This window comes from Fragaria vesca, linkage group LG7 (genome assembly GCF_000184155.1).
Source record: "Fragaria vesca subsp. vesca linkage group LG7, FraVesHawaii_1.0, whole genome shotgun sequence".
Classification (NCBI taxonomy): Eukaryota; Viridiplantae; Streptophyta; class Magnoliopsida; order Rosales; family Rosaceae; genus Fragaria; species Fragaria vesca.
In genome coordinates, this window is record NC_020497.1 from 14,253,089 (window position 1) to 14,267,290 (window position 14,202).

The 14,202-nt window shown below is 39.3% G+C and overlaps 1 protein-coding gene and 1 non-coding gene across 2 annotated transcripts; one reads left to right on the forward strand and one right to left on the reverse strand.

Moving 5' to 3' along the window:
* Positions 1-7,624: 7,624 nt before the first annotated feature.
* On the reverse strand, positions 7,625-9,916 carry LOC101297187. Its single transcript, XR_185246.1, has 2 exons — positions 9,776-9,916; positions 7,625-8,107 (listed from the first exon to the last, which is right to left on the reverse strand). It is a non-coding gene; the product is annotated as an uncharacterized LOC101297187 (transcript).
* Positions 9,917-13,226: 3,310 nt separating this feature from the next.
* On the forward strand, positions 13,227-13,817 carry LOC101305805. Its single transcript, XM_004308695.1, has one exon. The coding sequence runs from the start codon at positions 13,227-13,229 to the stop codon at positions 13,815-13,817; it is 591 nt and encodes a 196-aa protein (XP_004308743.1).
* The last annotated feature ends 385 nt before the right edge of the window (positions 13,818-14,202 follow it).

Here is a 14,202-nt window from a genome sequence, read left to right on the forward strand (position 1 = left end):
CAATTTCAGTCGCCTGGCCATGAACTCTAGGGTTTTGAGCAGCCACCACCGCTACAGACGCCATAATGTAATCTTATATTAAAGAAATATGTTTTAGTGATCTAAAGACCCACGACATTGCTTTCAATGGATTATTTAGATAGAGCTCGGTGGAGTACGTAGTCTCGTGAGTGCCTAGATCACCTAAATTTCTTAAATGTAAAATTTAATTATGTTTTGAACTGAACATTAATTCATCCCGATAGAATTGATGAAGATTCCGGACTGATTCTCATGAAACCACAAAACACATGTTTTTTATGTTTATATTTATAAATAGTACGTAAATATCAATTTTAGCCTCGTTTTTAACCAAAAAGTACATAACTATCAATTTTACTCTCATATTTAACTGAAAAAGTTAATTGTAGCATCAGATTATCAATTTTTCCCCTCATATTTAACTGAAAGTAAACGGAAATACGAAACATAATAAATGAAACATAATTTGAGGTCCAAAGTTTCATATTTAACTGAAAGTAAACGGAAATACCAAACTAATTGGTTATACCTCAAGTACTATAAGAGGAATTTACCCTACTAAAAATAATACCTTCCATGTTGGAAATTATATCAATAATATGCAATTAATTGTGAATGAAAATAAAATAAATCATTACCTTTTAAAGTGAAAAGATACGTGTCTTTTTTAATATGTGTCTTTAGGAATTAGTATGACGTCTCTTTGAAAGAGATAAGTACGTGAATGGACATGATGGTTCACTTGGGGTTATGTATAAACCCACACTCCTATCTCCTCATATATAAAATCAAGTTTTCTCATTTCTTATACAAGTCTTGTTCGTGTCAAGAGAGTACAAAATACAATTATAGTTCGCTAGAGTCTAAAATTACAGTGCTTCTATTTTGGATTATCGATTGTTGTATTCTATAAGGCGGACGCCAATTGAACTACAAGCACAAGAGTAGGGGTGAAATTTGTCTTTAGTAAAGTGAATTCTGCTTGTCTCAATTGGTAAATCAAGTCAGTTCTTTCTTTTCCTTATATTTTTTTTTATAGGAATCATACTCTATTTGCACTCACATATTAGGATTGAACCATTACTTAAAATCCTAGTCGTACGTTGTTATGTTCCTTACACTTTTTATTTAGATTTCTATTATATATAAAGATCATATATATGATTGTTCCCCAACATTTCCACCATTAGATTTACATCAAAATGTGGTTGAACATGAATTTCTTTTTTAGTTAGTGGCCCTATGGACATGGTTGCGTACTCTAAACCAATTTTTTTTTTCCCGACTGGATTAAATGGAGGTGCCTCTAATTCACCCGCGGTTCACAGAGCGCACTCTAAACCAATTGATAAAACAACATCTTTATGCAAAAGTAACACACATAACTCGAGAAGCAAATCTGGAGCCTGGAGACAAATTCTCTGGTGACATTACAAATAGTTTTTGCCTTCCCTCTACCCCAAAGTTAAAAGGAAAGGAATCTCAGGAATCTCCATCAACATGTATTTTAAAAAAGAAAGAGGAATTAAGCTCGATCATAGACCTTTGCAATATTTGTTTTGGCTAGCTAAATCCAGTTTCAATTTGGTGAGTTAGATAATGTTGTACCTCTGAATAATGTACATTCATTTGAATGTGGGAATGTTGTACTTCTGAAGGTGTTCATCTCGAGTTAATAAAATCTCATTTGTCCTGAATCTAATTAACCACATCAGAAGCAAAGAAAATCAAGTTGAATATTTCATAATCGTTGCTTTCTTTACTTTGGTTAATGCAATGTTCCTACGCGGGAGAGCAGTTGGGAGCTTCAAATCGTCAATCTTGACTCTGGAATTATATATGAAGCTAGAAACCTAATGTACTTACTAGAGGTGTCACCTGTCAAGAAGCAATGAGCTCGATACATATTCTTCAAAAGCTTACAAATGCATGAGACAAAAACCTCCATGGGAATATTTGAGATCCTCCAACCCTCACCTATTTAATTTGTACTCGAGCATGAATGGTTTTGCATAAATGTATTAGCTCCCAATATTAAACATGAACTGAGAAGAATGAAATGTCAGCAAGACCTGGTATCAAGATTGATGCCTTTCCTCTTTTAAGCCGTCCTAAATCTATATTCCAAATTATGTTGCCTGCTTCCATGGCATCTTGGACTCTTGACTTTTTAAACATGTCAATGTCGACCCCGACGTCCTAAAGTAAACAAAAACATGAAAGGGATATTAGATTATCATGTCATTATCATTAAGTGAATGCCTAAAGAGTTGATTACATTGAAAAGGCAAGAAAGAGACTGTAAAGAAAGCAAGAAACGGCCAAGGAGCTAGGCGATATTAGTTCTTCAGGGTATACGATATAAGAAACAAGCATCCGGGCGTCCGTTCAGTTTTTGGAAAATTCTTACTAATGAAAAACTAAAAATACAAATTAAGTATAAATCTATGTCCTAAAATATAATAGAGGGTTAGTTTATTAGACTTTTCAATTAGATAGTTTTAGGATCGGTTGTTATAACGTTCTATTTGTGAGTTCATTTTCTTGTATTGAAGAAATTGCAATGTAGAAAAATAAAAGAAGATAGAAAACTCGAATTCCCATATGCTAATTTTAAAAGAGTACACCATAACCACACAAAAAAATAGTAAAAGAGCACAAGCTCACTAACAATAAACATGTGATGTTGCAGTATGGACTATGGAACCATATATAAGACCTTGATGAAAAAGAATTATATTGGCATCAACAGAAGCGATTGTATTGCTTATTTTTCTTTCGTTCGGAAGTTGGGTATCATTTGGAAGAATTCGAAGAACTCGATCGGCAGCTGGGCACCTAATACATAGGCCAAAGAAGGGTATCATTTGGAAGTTTGGCACATTTTGATCCCAAGTTACTTGTCACAATCACAAACGTAGATGCAGTGTTATTCACAAATCCAAAATACCACCGCTACCATAGTTTGCCTGTGTTGGTAACTTATAATTTGAAGAAATGCGCACGATTCAAATAGTTCTTATTGGAGCCAATTAGAAACTGAACATCTCGTAGTTCTTGCCTTCTTGGTGTTTGATCTACCAACCTGGTGGCAGTGTTCCTTGCTTGTGTGACATTGGCTCCTTTCCATTTCACAGAACTGCTGCTCTCTTTTTTTGTTTTCAAAGTTTTCAAAAGCTCAACAACAATTTCAATTTGGTGTGCCCCTTGCGTATCCCCTTGGATTTTTTTTTTTTGGTCTAGTTCAAATTGAATCCCCTTGGTTATACTAGTCGAGTATCGAGTTTTGAGTGAATGGAGGGACGATCAAGAATTTCCATGCTATTGCAAAAGGTTCTGTACATACAGTTCTAGAAGCACTAAGTGAATATTCCTGGTGCATTCACTTGAAGCCTGTATATGGAAGTGCCCATGAAAAATGCTTTGGACTAGTGAACGGACACTTTGATCCAGACATCTTGCCTATGACCATCTAAACAAGGTTACTGTAGTTAGTAGTTGGTACAAAAGTTGCAAAGGTTACTGTTGGACGCCACTGCTCCTTGCCACAAGCTGATGAGTGCGCTCGAGTAGGGAATTTTGCAAGCATAAATAACATCCCAAGCTATACCAAGCAGCTCCTGCATTCACTTGCTCCCCCACAAGCGCAAAATGAACAGTTCACAAATATACAGAATCTGAGTGATGCAAATAATCGTCCCAATGCTCACGCAAACTATAAATGATAATGTGTAAAGAATACATGTGCAGTGACGTACCTGATTAAGTTTCTTTTCCAATGTATTGAGCTCCTGAAAAAGATCCTACCAGCATCACTAACATATATTCTCACTTCCTTTCGTGTCCTGTGGGATCCTAAACAAAAGTACTTCATTACACTTGCCAATATCTATATATTTCACAAGTGGCCATTCAAAATTATATTTTCCTCGTGAAAAACTTTGAAGATTTGGTAGATACCCGTTTCAGTTTACTTAAATGAGGGAACATGTAGTTATCTTCTGTTACTTCACCCTCTGCTGATGCTGCTGCTGCTGTTGCTACTATATCTTCTATCTTCTGGCACCGCTGTATCCTTAGTTCTTTGAGTTTCACAAGCCCCTGGAAAATTGAAGGAGAGAGCACAAGTCTATCTCTGCTAGACTGCTACATTCCCAGATAGATATATCTGTTAGACACTTGGATCAGAAAGGCTTGACAAGATTGTTTGAAGTCCATGGTCTTGTTCCTTTGCGTCCCTTGGCAAGGTTGGGAAATAAGTGGAGGTGATCTCCTGAATTCAGAAATATATTATAGTGAAAAACAGCGTGATGAACCTTCTGAACTCCATTGTCTGCAACTACGTTGCATGTGTGTTGCCCACCAAATGCAATAGTTCCTTACATCTGTTCACTCTTAGAAATTTTAGTTCATAAGTCTCCCGTGCCTTCAACTTGTAGTCTTCTTAAGACTGGAAATTGAACCTGCAAGTACATCGAAGCCTGTTAGTCTTAGAGTACTGTCTCCGACAAGGATTGCAGTTTACGCGGTAACAAAAACACATATTTAGCCAGGACGTTATTTGACAGTACTCTACTTCATTTGAGCTCAACAAATAATGTTCTGTATCACAAACTTATCTCCATCTTTGATAACAACTCTTGGGTTTTGGTTAGGCATTATAATACAGAAGAAGGCCATTTCATAATTAATTCTTGAAAGAATACAACATTCACGAAACGAGCATAAACTAGCAAAGGCCTAAACGAAGGAAAATCTAAAGTTCACCAACAGAGAATGCAGATAGAATGCAGATAATCAAACCTCAAGTGATCAAGGTCTGACATTAAAAAAAATTTGACCAACAACTAAAAGGATACCTTAGTGTTGAAAAGGCGTTGTACGGATACATTAGAATGTTGCACTGACAACTCATTTGGACAGAGACTGATGACTTCTGGTAGCCTTTTCCAACTCCTTTTTTAGATTTGTTCGCTTATCCCAGTGAATCTTGGTACGTCTGTGAGAGTCAACTCTCCCAATCTTTTGGAAGTTGATCTCTTCGGATGCTTCTTCTTCCTGATGTCTTAATCCTTTCAAAGTAACAATGTCTTCCAACGACAGGCAGCTTTTTTAATTTTAGCACGTCAATGAGTCCTAGAATGTTTCTCAAGCATTCAGAAATTACTCTCGGTCTTCCAAATATAGGTCAATGAAGGAAACTACCGTCAATCAATCTCTCATAGTTTCTTAAGAGATTCCATAGGCAGCTCACCATGAAAAATCACCTTCAGCCTATTTCCTCCAAATACGATCAGACGATCCAGGACAAGAAAGACACTGTTATATGTGGTGCGGATTTCACAACTGTGTCATGTCAATCAGATATCCAGAGAGTCACACTCCTCAAGTGCAAGAGACTTCCAAGTTTGCAAAAAAAGCACTTTGTATCTAAGACAACATTCAGAGGTTCTGTCAAATTCTTCAACTTTAACTACTCAAGAGTCTAGGTTTTATTTAGCAACAAAGTGATTCCACTACTCACAAGAGAGCTTGCATCAAGGTCATGAATTCTCAAGTAGTTTCCATAAGGCTCTAAATACCCAATTATATTTATGCTCCTTCCATCCTACATAGATCTTAATTATTTCAAGCTTGTCAAATAGCTTGCTGAGGACAAGACTATCAACCAGTGGTAGAACAATTTCCAAAGTAGTCAAACCAGACAAGGAAGGTAGCTCTGAAAGTATCCCAATATTCCAGTTGTTGGAGTTCGCCCACCTTCAGTATGTATGCTCCTCGTTTGAAAATACATCTGGAACCACCTCTCAGTACATCTTGCCTAGATATGCTTGTTGCTTGATGCTAAGCTGATGAATCTCTTCAACATCTCCAGTTCCATGTTGAGTTCTTCTGGTATAGTTCTTGTGTCAGCTTCCAATTGAGAAATCCAATTGTTTGTTTTGTTTTGTTGAGGCTAGTTTATCAACCACCCAATCTTCAAAGCTATCCTACTCTTTAGTCAGGATAAAATTGATATCACACCTGGTGAGACTATCTCAAGCTTCATACATCTCAACAAATTATGCAATCTTATATTAGATAAATTTTTAAACATATCAAGCAGTTGTTTGGTCTGTCAGATCCACGTAAACCTCAATGACAGATTCTTCATCAAAGTTTAAAGAGCAAGTCTCCAAACACATTGTTTGAGGGTTTTACGGAACTGGAAGTGATTGCAGTATTGACAATAGCGTAGCAGCAATAACTAGAACCTTTCGATCTTCCATTCTATTTAAATTTGTGGGTGGCGTCAACACAGTAAAAACTCAGACAACCCACAAATGCTCACTGAACTGCAGTAACTAGAATACTAGATAGCTCAAAAACACTACTCCTAGGTCAATCCATAAATTTAACAGTTTCAACAGTGTGTCACCACAATTCTCTTTTTAATCTGAAATTTTTTCTTTTGTGGCCAACTCTTCAGAGACTACATCGTGCACCACATCATCCATTCTCACGCACTCTGTCTTATTAAAGTCCTTGAGAGCGGCTTTCAATCGTAACAATACTACAATGGCAAAGCAAACAGGATGAAATAAAGTACATAAACCATTAAACTAACCACAAAAGCAAAAGTTTCTCACAGACATGCTCAACTGGGTGAAACATTAAAATTTTAAGTGTTCTAGTAGTTCTACTTTGAAATTGGATACACTGTTTGACAGTTGATCAAGATGCAAGTTACTAACATACCAAGTTCAAGTGTAAACAATCTTGATTAAAGTGAATCAAAATAATGGAACAAATTGGAAACTAACATGGTATTGATGCTGGTATGGCATATGCTCTAACAATCTTGAGCCCTCTGGGTAGTCTGCGACTCTGCATTGCTGTCATGGGTTGGAAGTCTTTAAGCAGCGTTTCATCAAACACCTGGTGGGCAATATCTAGAACTAGAAGCGCAGTCAGTTAACAAAGTTGAAGGGAAATGGTCATCTGAGGCGGCTCCTCTCAGTAAGGTGGAGCTGTAAGTCCAGAGCTGCGCTGGATTCGGTGCAATGCTACTGCTACTGGGTGTTTGGGACTGTAAGCCCATTCCTCACCCACTCATATTCTTCTTCTTTTGAGACGTTTTTTTCTTAAAGAAAACAAAATTTAAATAAATTTATATTGAAATTTTCATTATAAGTTAATTAAGTAATAAGTATGCATAATCTTTGATAGATTATTAGATGAAATTATTGAATAATACATACGCAATTTTTTTTTTATACAAGTTCTGTATTTTGCTAACTATGCCTTGTGTTAGAATATGTTCAAAAAGATCTAGAATTAGAATAACAATGCAAAGGTTCAAGGATTTGTTGAAAGATGGGGGAGACGATAGGAATTTCTTTTCAAGGTTTTACATAAACTTGGTTTTTCATACACTATTTTCTTTCTCGAAAATTAACATTGGGAGAATGCATTGGTATAGGTTATTGACAATAACCATATGGGAGCAATCCATTCAATAAAATAATAAAAATATGAGCCCTTTTATGGTATGAAAAATTAATTTTATGAAGGAATCAATATTGTTTGTTCTTTGTTGTGTGTCATGTAGGTTCCTCTGGAAATGAAATTATCTTACATAAACAGAAGACAGGAATGAATGTATAGCATCTTAGTATATAGGCAATAATGATATAGCAAAGACGCTGAGACACAGAATTGCATTCATTCTCCCAAGGTTATTATACAGAAAATGAGAAACTTCCATATAACACAAGTCCATGCACACAATATTACTTCGTGATATATTAATACATGGATTGCTTGCAGCCTAGTCCTTTAGCCTAGTTCTTAAGTTCACCATTGGTAACAGGAAAGCCTCCAAATTCTGAAGACGGCGTATAGGAAATAGAGATCAGTTCAGACCTAAACTTGTCTTCTCCATCAGCATCTATTGCTTTAACCAGAGTTTCACCATTCCACTTATCAGAAGTGAGATTCTTCTCTGGTTCCGAGTAAGAAATGGCAATAAGCGACTCACGGGTCACTTCATTCAGGGCCTCCTTTCCAGGTACTCCTTTATCCATAAAATGTCGATCTGCTTGGTCTGCATGTATCCAAACATATGATACATTAACTCAAAATAAGAGGATAATACGTGGCAGAAAAATCAACTCAAATGATAATCATAACCATGCCAAGTAGCAGATAACAAAAGCTTGATGTTAAGTTCAGTATGCAATTGTATGGCAGTTTCGTACACCAAGTTATTATTAAAGAAAACAAATTATTGGAAAGTTAACGACAACGAAAGTTCAAATACTCCAAGTCTCCAACTATGTTCCATTTTAATCTTGTAATCTGGGTTACAAGACATCATAGTCAATTGTAAGAAAAAAAAAAAAACAAACAAACATTGAAGCACCACGACATCATCATAGATTCATAGGATGCAATTCACACAGGTATGGAACATCTTTATACAATAGAATTCACTGAGCTCTGCACTATTCAAACATCAAAGGGTCCTAGAAGTAACCCAACAGTTAAAAGATGATTATGGCATTGCAAATGTTTGAACAGAAGCACATTAATAAAAAGTTCAGAACAAGGGGTAACGGATAACAAACGCGAAAAGAAAAAACAGTCAAACCAAACAGGATGAACAAAAAGACTATGAATAGCCTGACCAGTTTTAAAACTATAAAAGGCATAATGAAGAAATCGTCACAAAAACAAGAAACCATCATGTAAGATCAAAACAAGAAATCAATCACTCCTACCACTAGAAATTTTTGATTTGATAATCCAAGTTCCTTTCATGTGCAATAAGGACAGTTCAGTCAAAACATATCTCCTTAACATTACTACAATTGATAGGAATAAGAAGCTGCAACTCTACTTGAACAGGGGAGAAATCCAAATATTGTCCACTACATCAGAATCATTTCTATTTGCATAAAACAACATGAATGGTGAGAAATATCTATTGGCACTAACAACACTTTCTTGTAAATGAAGATGCAGGTGAGTACGGCAACTGTGATTTAGCATAACCCAACATAACTCATGAAACACAAACTAGTTCAAGTTTCAATTGTCAGTCCATCCTCAAATAACGTCAAGAATGAACAAATGAACCGAAGTACAGGTAGCAAAGTTGACCCTAAACACATAGTTAGACCACACAACAACCTTTATTTCTAGCTAAAACATAAAGCACGCACAAGATTTTACTATAGTCAATTGTTCATGGGTAATAGCTGCATAAATTGTGCTAACAAATTCAAATCCAACAGACTCATAAGTAGCCCACAGCTCAAAATGCTTCTGCTACATAAGATAGGGACCATTATTTGGTATTTGTGAATAAAAAGGAATTGGGCTTTTAACATCGTTATCTCAAAACCCCGATTCCTTTTTCTTCTTCCTCTTCAAAAACCCAGTTTATTCCAATCTACCACGCCAACAAAAACAAAATCTTGAAGGTAAAACCCTGCAAACTACTCGAAACCGAAATCTCAACAACATCAATTGAGCAAATAAATTAAAATCTTGAAGCTAAAACCCTCCAAACCAAACCCAACTCTCCCTCCCAAACACAACTCATCACAACAAAACCCATCAAACCATCAATCGCAACAAATACAAAGGGGGTGGGGAGAGGAGTCAAAGCAGTCAAAGTTTGCATGAATTTGAAGAGACGACCATCGATCAACAGAAAAAATAACGAACAAGTATAAAACCCAGAGTTGGGAGAAGAGAGAAATCTTACCTTGAGCGCAAAGAGCCGCGTTGAGGAAGAAGAAGAAGAAGGGTGAAGAAGGTTGGAGAGTCTTCTCTGTGTGGGTGTTGATGAGAGCAATCTACCTTCCTCTTTGTAAATTTTACTTTTTCCTTTTTAAAGACGCAACTTGGGCTTGGAGACAGCAATGCCGCCTATTTTATTCTATCCCCATTGGTTACACGTTTTACTATTATTGTACTTTCCTCTTATGAAATTTGTAAGAAAATACAGATTCTATGAGTCTGTCAAAGTCAAATTACAGTGTCGTCATGTTGACGTGGCGCTATTATTGGTTTCGGAAAATGGATATAAGTGGTTAAAAATAATTTTTGTTTCCGTTGTTAGATTCGGAAATACAGGTTCTTGGTTTCAATATGATTCATGTAACGTAAGTTGAAACAACAAAACAAATGAAATTTAGGTGGTTTATAGTTTATAGATTAATTGAAAAATAGAGTGTAGTCGGTTGTGCATAAAACAACCTCCCAAGCCCGTAAACCAATAAACATTCCACTACAACCGAGGCCGCCCTAAGGTTCCCACCTATAAACAGGGTGGGCCGAGGTCAACCTCAGTGGTAACGCTGGGCTTGGAACGACTGCAGAAGAGGGAAGATCTACATTTGAAATAGCAAACAAGGGTAAATGTCTCATATCGGTTTCCAAGCAAAATGAACCCACGCTGGGCCATAAATACAGCCCAGCCACCAACTTGTCATGTATCATTAACTACCCTAGTAATTACATTAAACCAACAGATACTGACTTAATCATCGGAGGAGGAAAGACCGGAGGCCCCTGGTCATCCTTTTGTTTACAGGTCAACGAGAAGATAGCCAGTCAAATACTAGACACGCCTTCAGCTTCTGTAACCCTATCCAGAATTGTACATAAACATTTGGCGCCGTTTGTGGGAATCTTTACTAAAAGCCAGCTTGACTCGATGGCTGAGTTAAGCGAGCAGCAAGAGCAGGATGTAGGAATGGAAGAACAAAGGGAACCAATATTCGGAAGGACCCCGAAAACGGCAAGGGGAAGTTCACAAATCACTGGGATAGCTCTACGAGAGGAAACGCCAGAAGGAGTGCTGCGAGATCTCAATCCCTAAGAAGTAGCCGAGATGTTGGAGGGGATGAGGGCCCAAATCATTCGGCTGGAGCAGCAAAGAGTCATGGATCAGGAAGAAGCCTCCGGGAGGGAGCGCAGGTTAGAAAAGGATAATGCCACGCTCATAAGCACGCTAGCCCGAGGGATTGAGCACTGGGAGGCGTTGGATTGGGCGGCAGAATTGGATCGGCCGGCCACGTCACAGCAAACGGGCACTCCGGCGGGAACGAATCGTAGGACGGTACATATAGGGACGAATTTGTTCCTGGAGGAATTGCGTCACCCTTGCTAGAGCCAATCCCGGAGGTCCAAGCCGGGAAACCGGGAGAGATGGAAGAGACCCTAAGAGCTATCCGGGATAACGTGGCGAGTTTAGCTGAAGGAATCTCAGACACCGAGAGAAGGTCATCACACAATCTCACCAGGATGAGTTTTGAAGAAAGGGGGGAACCTTCACAAGAGCAATCACCCAGTCCGTCTGGTAGAACACAGCCAAACCGCTGAAACTTAGCTATAATGGAGATCAAGATCCTCAACGTTTCCTTGATAGTTTCAAATCTCACACGAACGCTAAAAGATATTCAGATGCGATATGCTGTAATATGTTCCAAGAAACCTTAGCAGGGGAAGCACTTAGTTGGTTCTACGAGTTCCCATCGAACTCAATTGATTGCTTCCAGCAGCTGGCTGATAGGTTTGTCAATAGATTCATCATACGGACAGATGGGCAAAACACTGCCCAGCTGTTTAAAGTAAAGCAAGATAGGGGAGAGGAGTTGAAAGCCTTTGTGAACAGCTGGCAAGGAGCCACAGCTAGGGTCAGGAATTTTGATAAAAAGGTTGCAGAGGAGGCGTTCATTCAAGGGTTGCTTCCCGGGAAGTTTTTGTATGCAGTAAGAATTGAAAATCCACAAGGCTACGACGAGCTTATGGAAATGGCGATCAAACATGCACAGGCAAACCATGATACTTATGGGGGGACCACGACTGGGAAAAGGAAGGTCGAAGGGCGAGAAGGAGGTTCGTCAGTGCAAGTGGTCCAAGAGGTTAGGGCTTGGAAGGGAGAACGAGAGTCGAACTCGTACTCATCAGGAAAGAGGCAGAAGGAAGGTAGCAGGAGGAAGGCAGGGAAGTAGCATAACCTACAAGGGAAGGCAAAAGGCCCCTGCTAGGATACCGGGTACGCGAGGGCGACACCGGCAGGCAAGGAGTAATTCTCAGTGCTCAACGCCACCTACGAGGCGATATGGAACGAGAATAAGTCAGTCATTTCGCCTCCCTCGGCCAAGAAATTCCCCGCCTCTCGGCTCACTAAGGAGGACACGGGAAAATTTTGTGGGTACCACGGGGAGGCAACCCACCACATAAATAACTGCATAGAGTTGAAGATAACGGTAGAGAGCCGAGTGAGAGAGGGAAAATTGCAGCAGTATGTGCCCGGGCAAAGGCAAGTAAGGGCGATCGAAGTCTATGGGACGATCAACACCATCTATGTCGAGTCTCGTATAGATAATAGGAGCAATAAGGCTAAAAAGCAGTGTACAGGAAGAAGGGATGGCAGGGAGGTTTTCGTTTTTGGAAGTAGCAATAATCAGTAAATAACCACCTGTATAGCCACCGGAGGGCCCAGGAAAGGAAAATAGAAGGCAAGGATAGAGGCGTTGGGAAAATTCAGCATAAGCATCTCGGAGATATTCATGGTCGACGCGGAACCCGGAGAACCTACGTGGATGAATCCCATAATCGAGTTCATAAAAGAAGGGGTGCAAAAATTGCAATCGAGATGTGTCAGATACACACTCATAAATGGGAAGCTATATCGCAGATGTTAAAGCTTTCCAAACCTAAAATGCGTAACAGTCGAGGAAGGCGAGGCGATCATGGGGGAAATTCACGAGGGAGTATGCGGGAATCATTCTGGATCTGGGTCGTTGGCACATAAGGCACTTCGAACAGGGTTCTTCTAGCCCAACATGGGCGCCATGACATATAAGATGTCGGCGAGATGCCATAAATACCATTTGCACGCTAACGAGACACACTCCTCTCCTATCGCTCTATCAATCCTCCTGTCACCCTGGCCTTTTGCATAGTGGGTTTTGGATCTCATCGGGATACTGCCAACGGCACCAGGACAGTTCAAGTACGTAATAGTGGCCGTTGACTATTACACGAAGTGGGTGGAGGCGGAGCCTCTAGGGAAGATAACAATGGAGTGTGTGAAGAATTTCCTGATGAAAAACATATATTGCAAATTCGGGGTCCCGGAGACCATCGTCACGGACAACGGAACATAATTCAACAATAACCATCTAATTGATTTCATGAAAGTAATGGGCACCAAGATGGTCTTCGCATCGGTAGCACACCCACAGACCAATGGTCAAGTGGAGGTAGTTAACAAAATCATTAAAAAGCTTTTGAAGAAGAAATTAGATGACACCAAGGGTCTATGGGCACAGAAGCTGCCGGAGGTATTATGGGCAATCAAAGCCACAGCAACAGAAGCAACGGGAGAAACCTTTTTCTCCTTGGCCTTTGGCACGGAGGCTGTCTTGCCGATCGAGACGTCAATACCATCGAGAAGGGTCGAGAACTTTGATGCCACAACCAATGAAGAAGGCCTCCAGTTGAATATTAACCTCATCGAGGAAAGGAGGGAGAGAGCAGACTTGCACAATCAAGTCTATAAGCAGCGAGTTGCACGCCATTACAATAGCAAAGTCAGGACTCGGACATTGGGACTGAGAGACTGGGTAATGAAGAAAATCATGACCAAGACGGCGGGCTTGGATCCAACTTGGGAAGGGCTGTACGAGATTGTTGAAGAGGTTGGCCCAACAACTTTCTTTCTCCGGGATCAAGATGGGGTGGACACCGAGCGCCCTTGGAATACAGAGTACCTGAAATTCTACCAAGTGTAAAAAGGGGACGAGACCCATCTTTGTAAAATGTATATTTGTTAGTATTGCTGCCCCCGGGAGAACAACATGTCCCGGAGGATGCCTCCATTGATTTTGAAAGACTTAATACAAGAATGGGGAAGTTCAATTCAAACAGTAACGATTGAATAATCCACCGAGAGACATAAATTATTAAAATCCCGAGTAACACCAAATGGGATAGGTAATCCACTGAGAGGCATAAGTTATTAAAATCTCGAGTAACACCAATGAGAAAGGTAACACCGAGAGACATAAGTTATTAAAATCCCGAGTAATATCTAACGGGATAGATAATCCACCGAGAGGCATAAGTCATTACAATCCCCAGTAACACTGAGCGGGATAAGTAATCCACCAAGAGGCA

What these genes read in the sequence shown, in the direction of transcription:
- LOC101305805 (XM_004308695.1), top strand. Translation starts at nt 13,227, where the DNA reads ATGGGCACCAAGATGGTCTTCGCATCGGTAGCACACCCACAGACCAAT.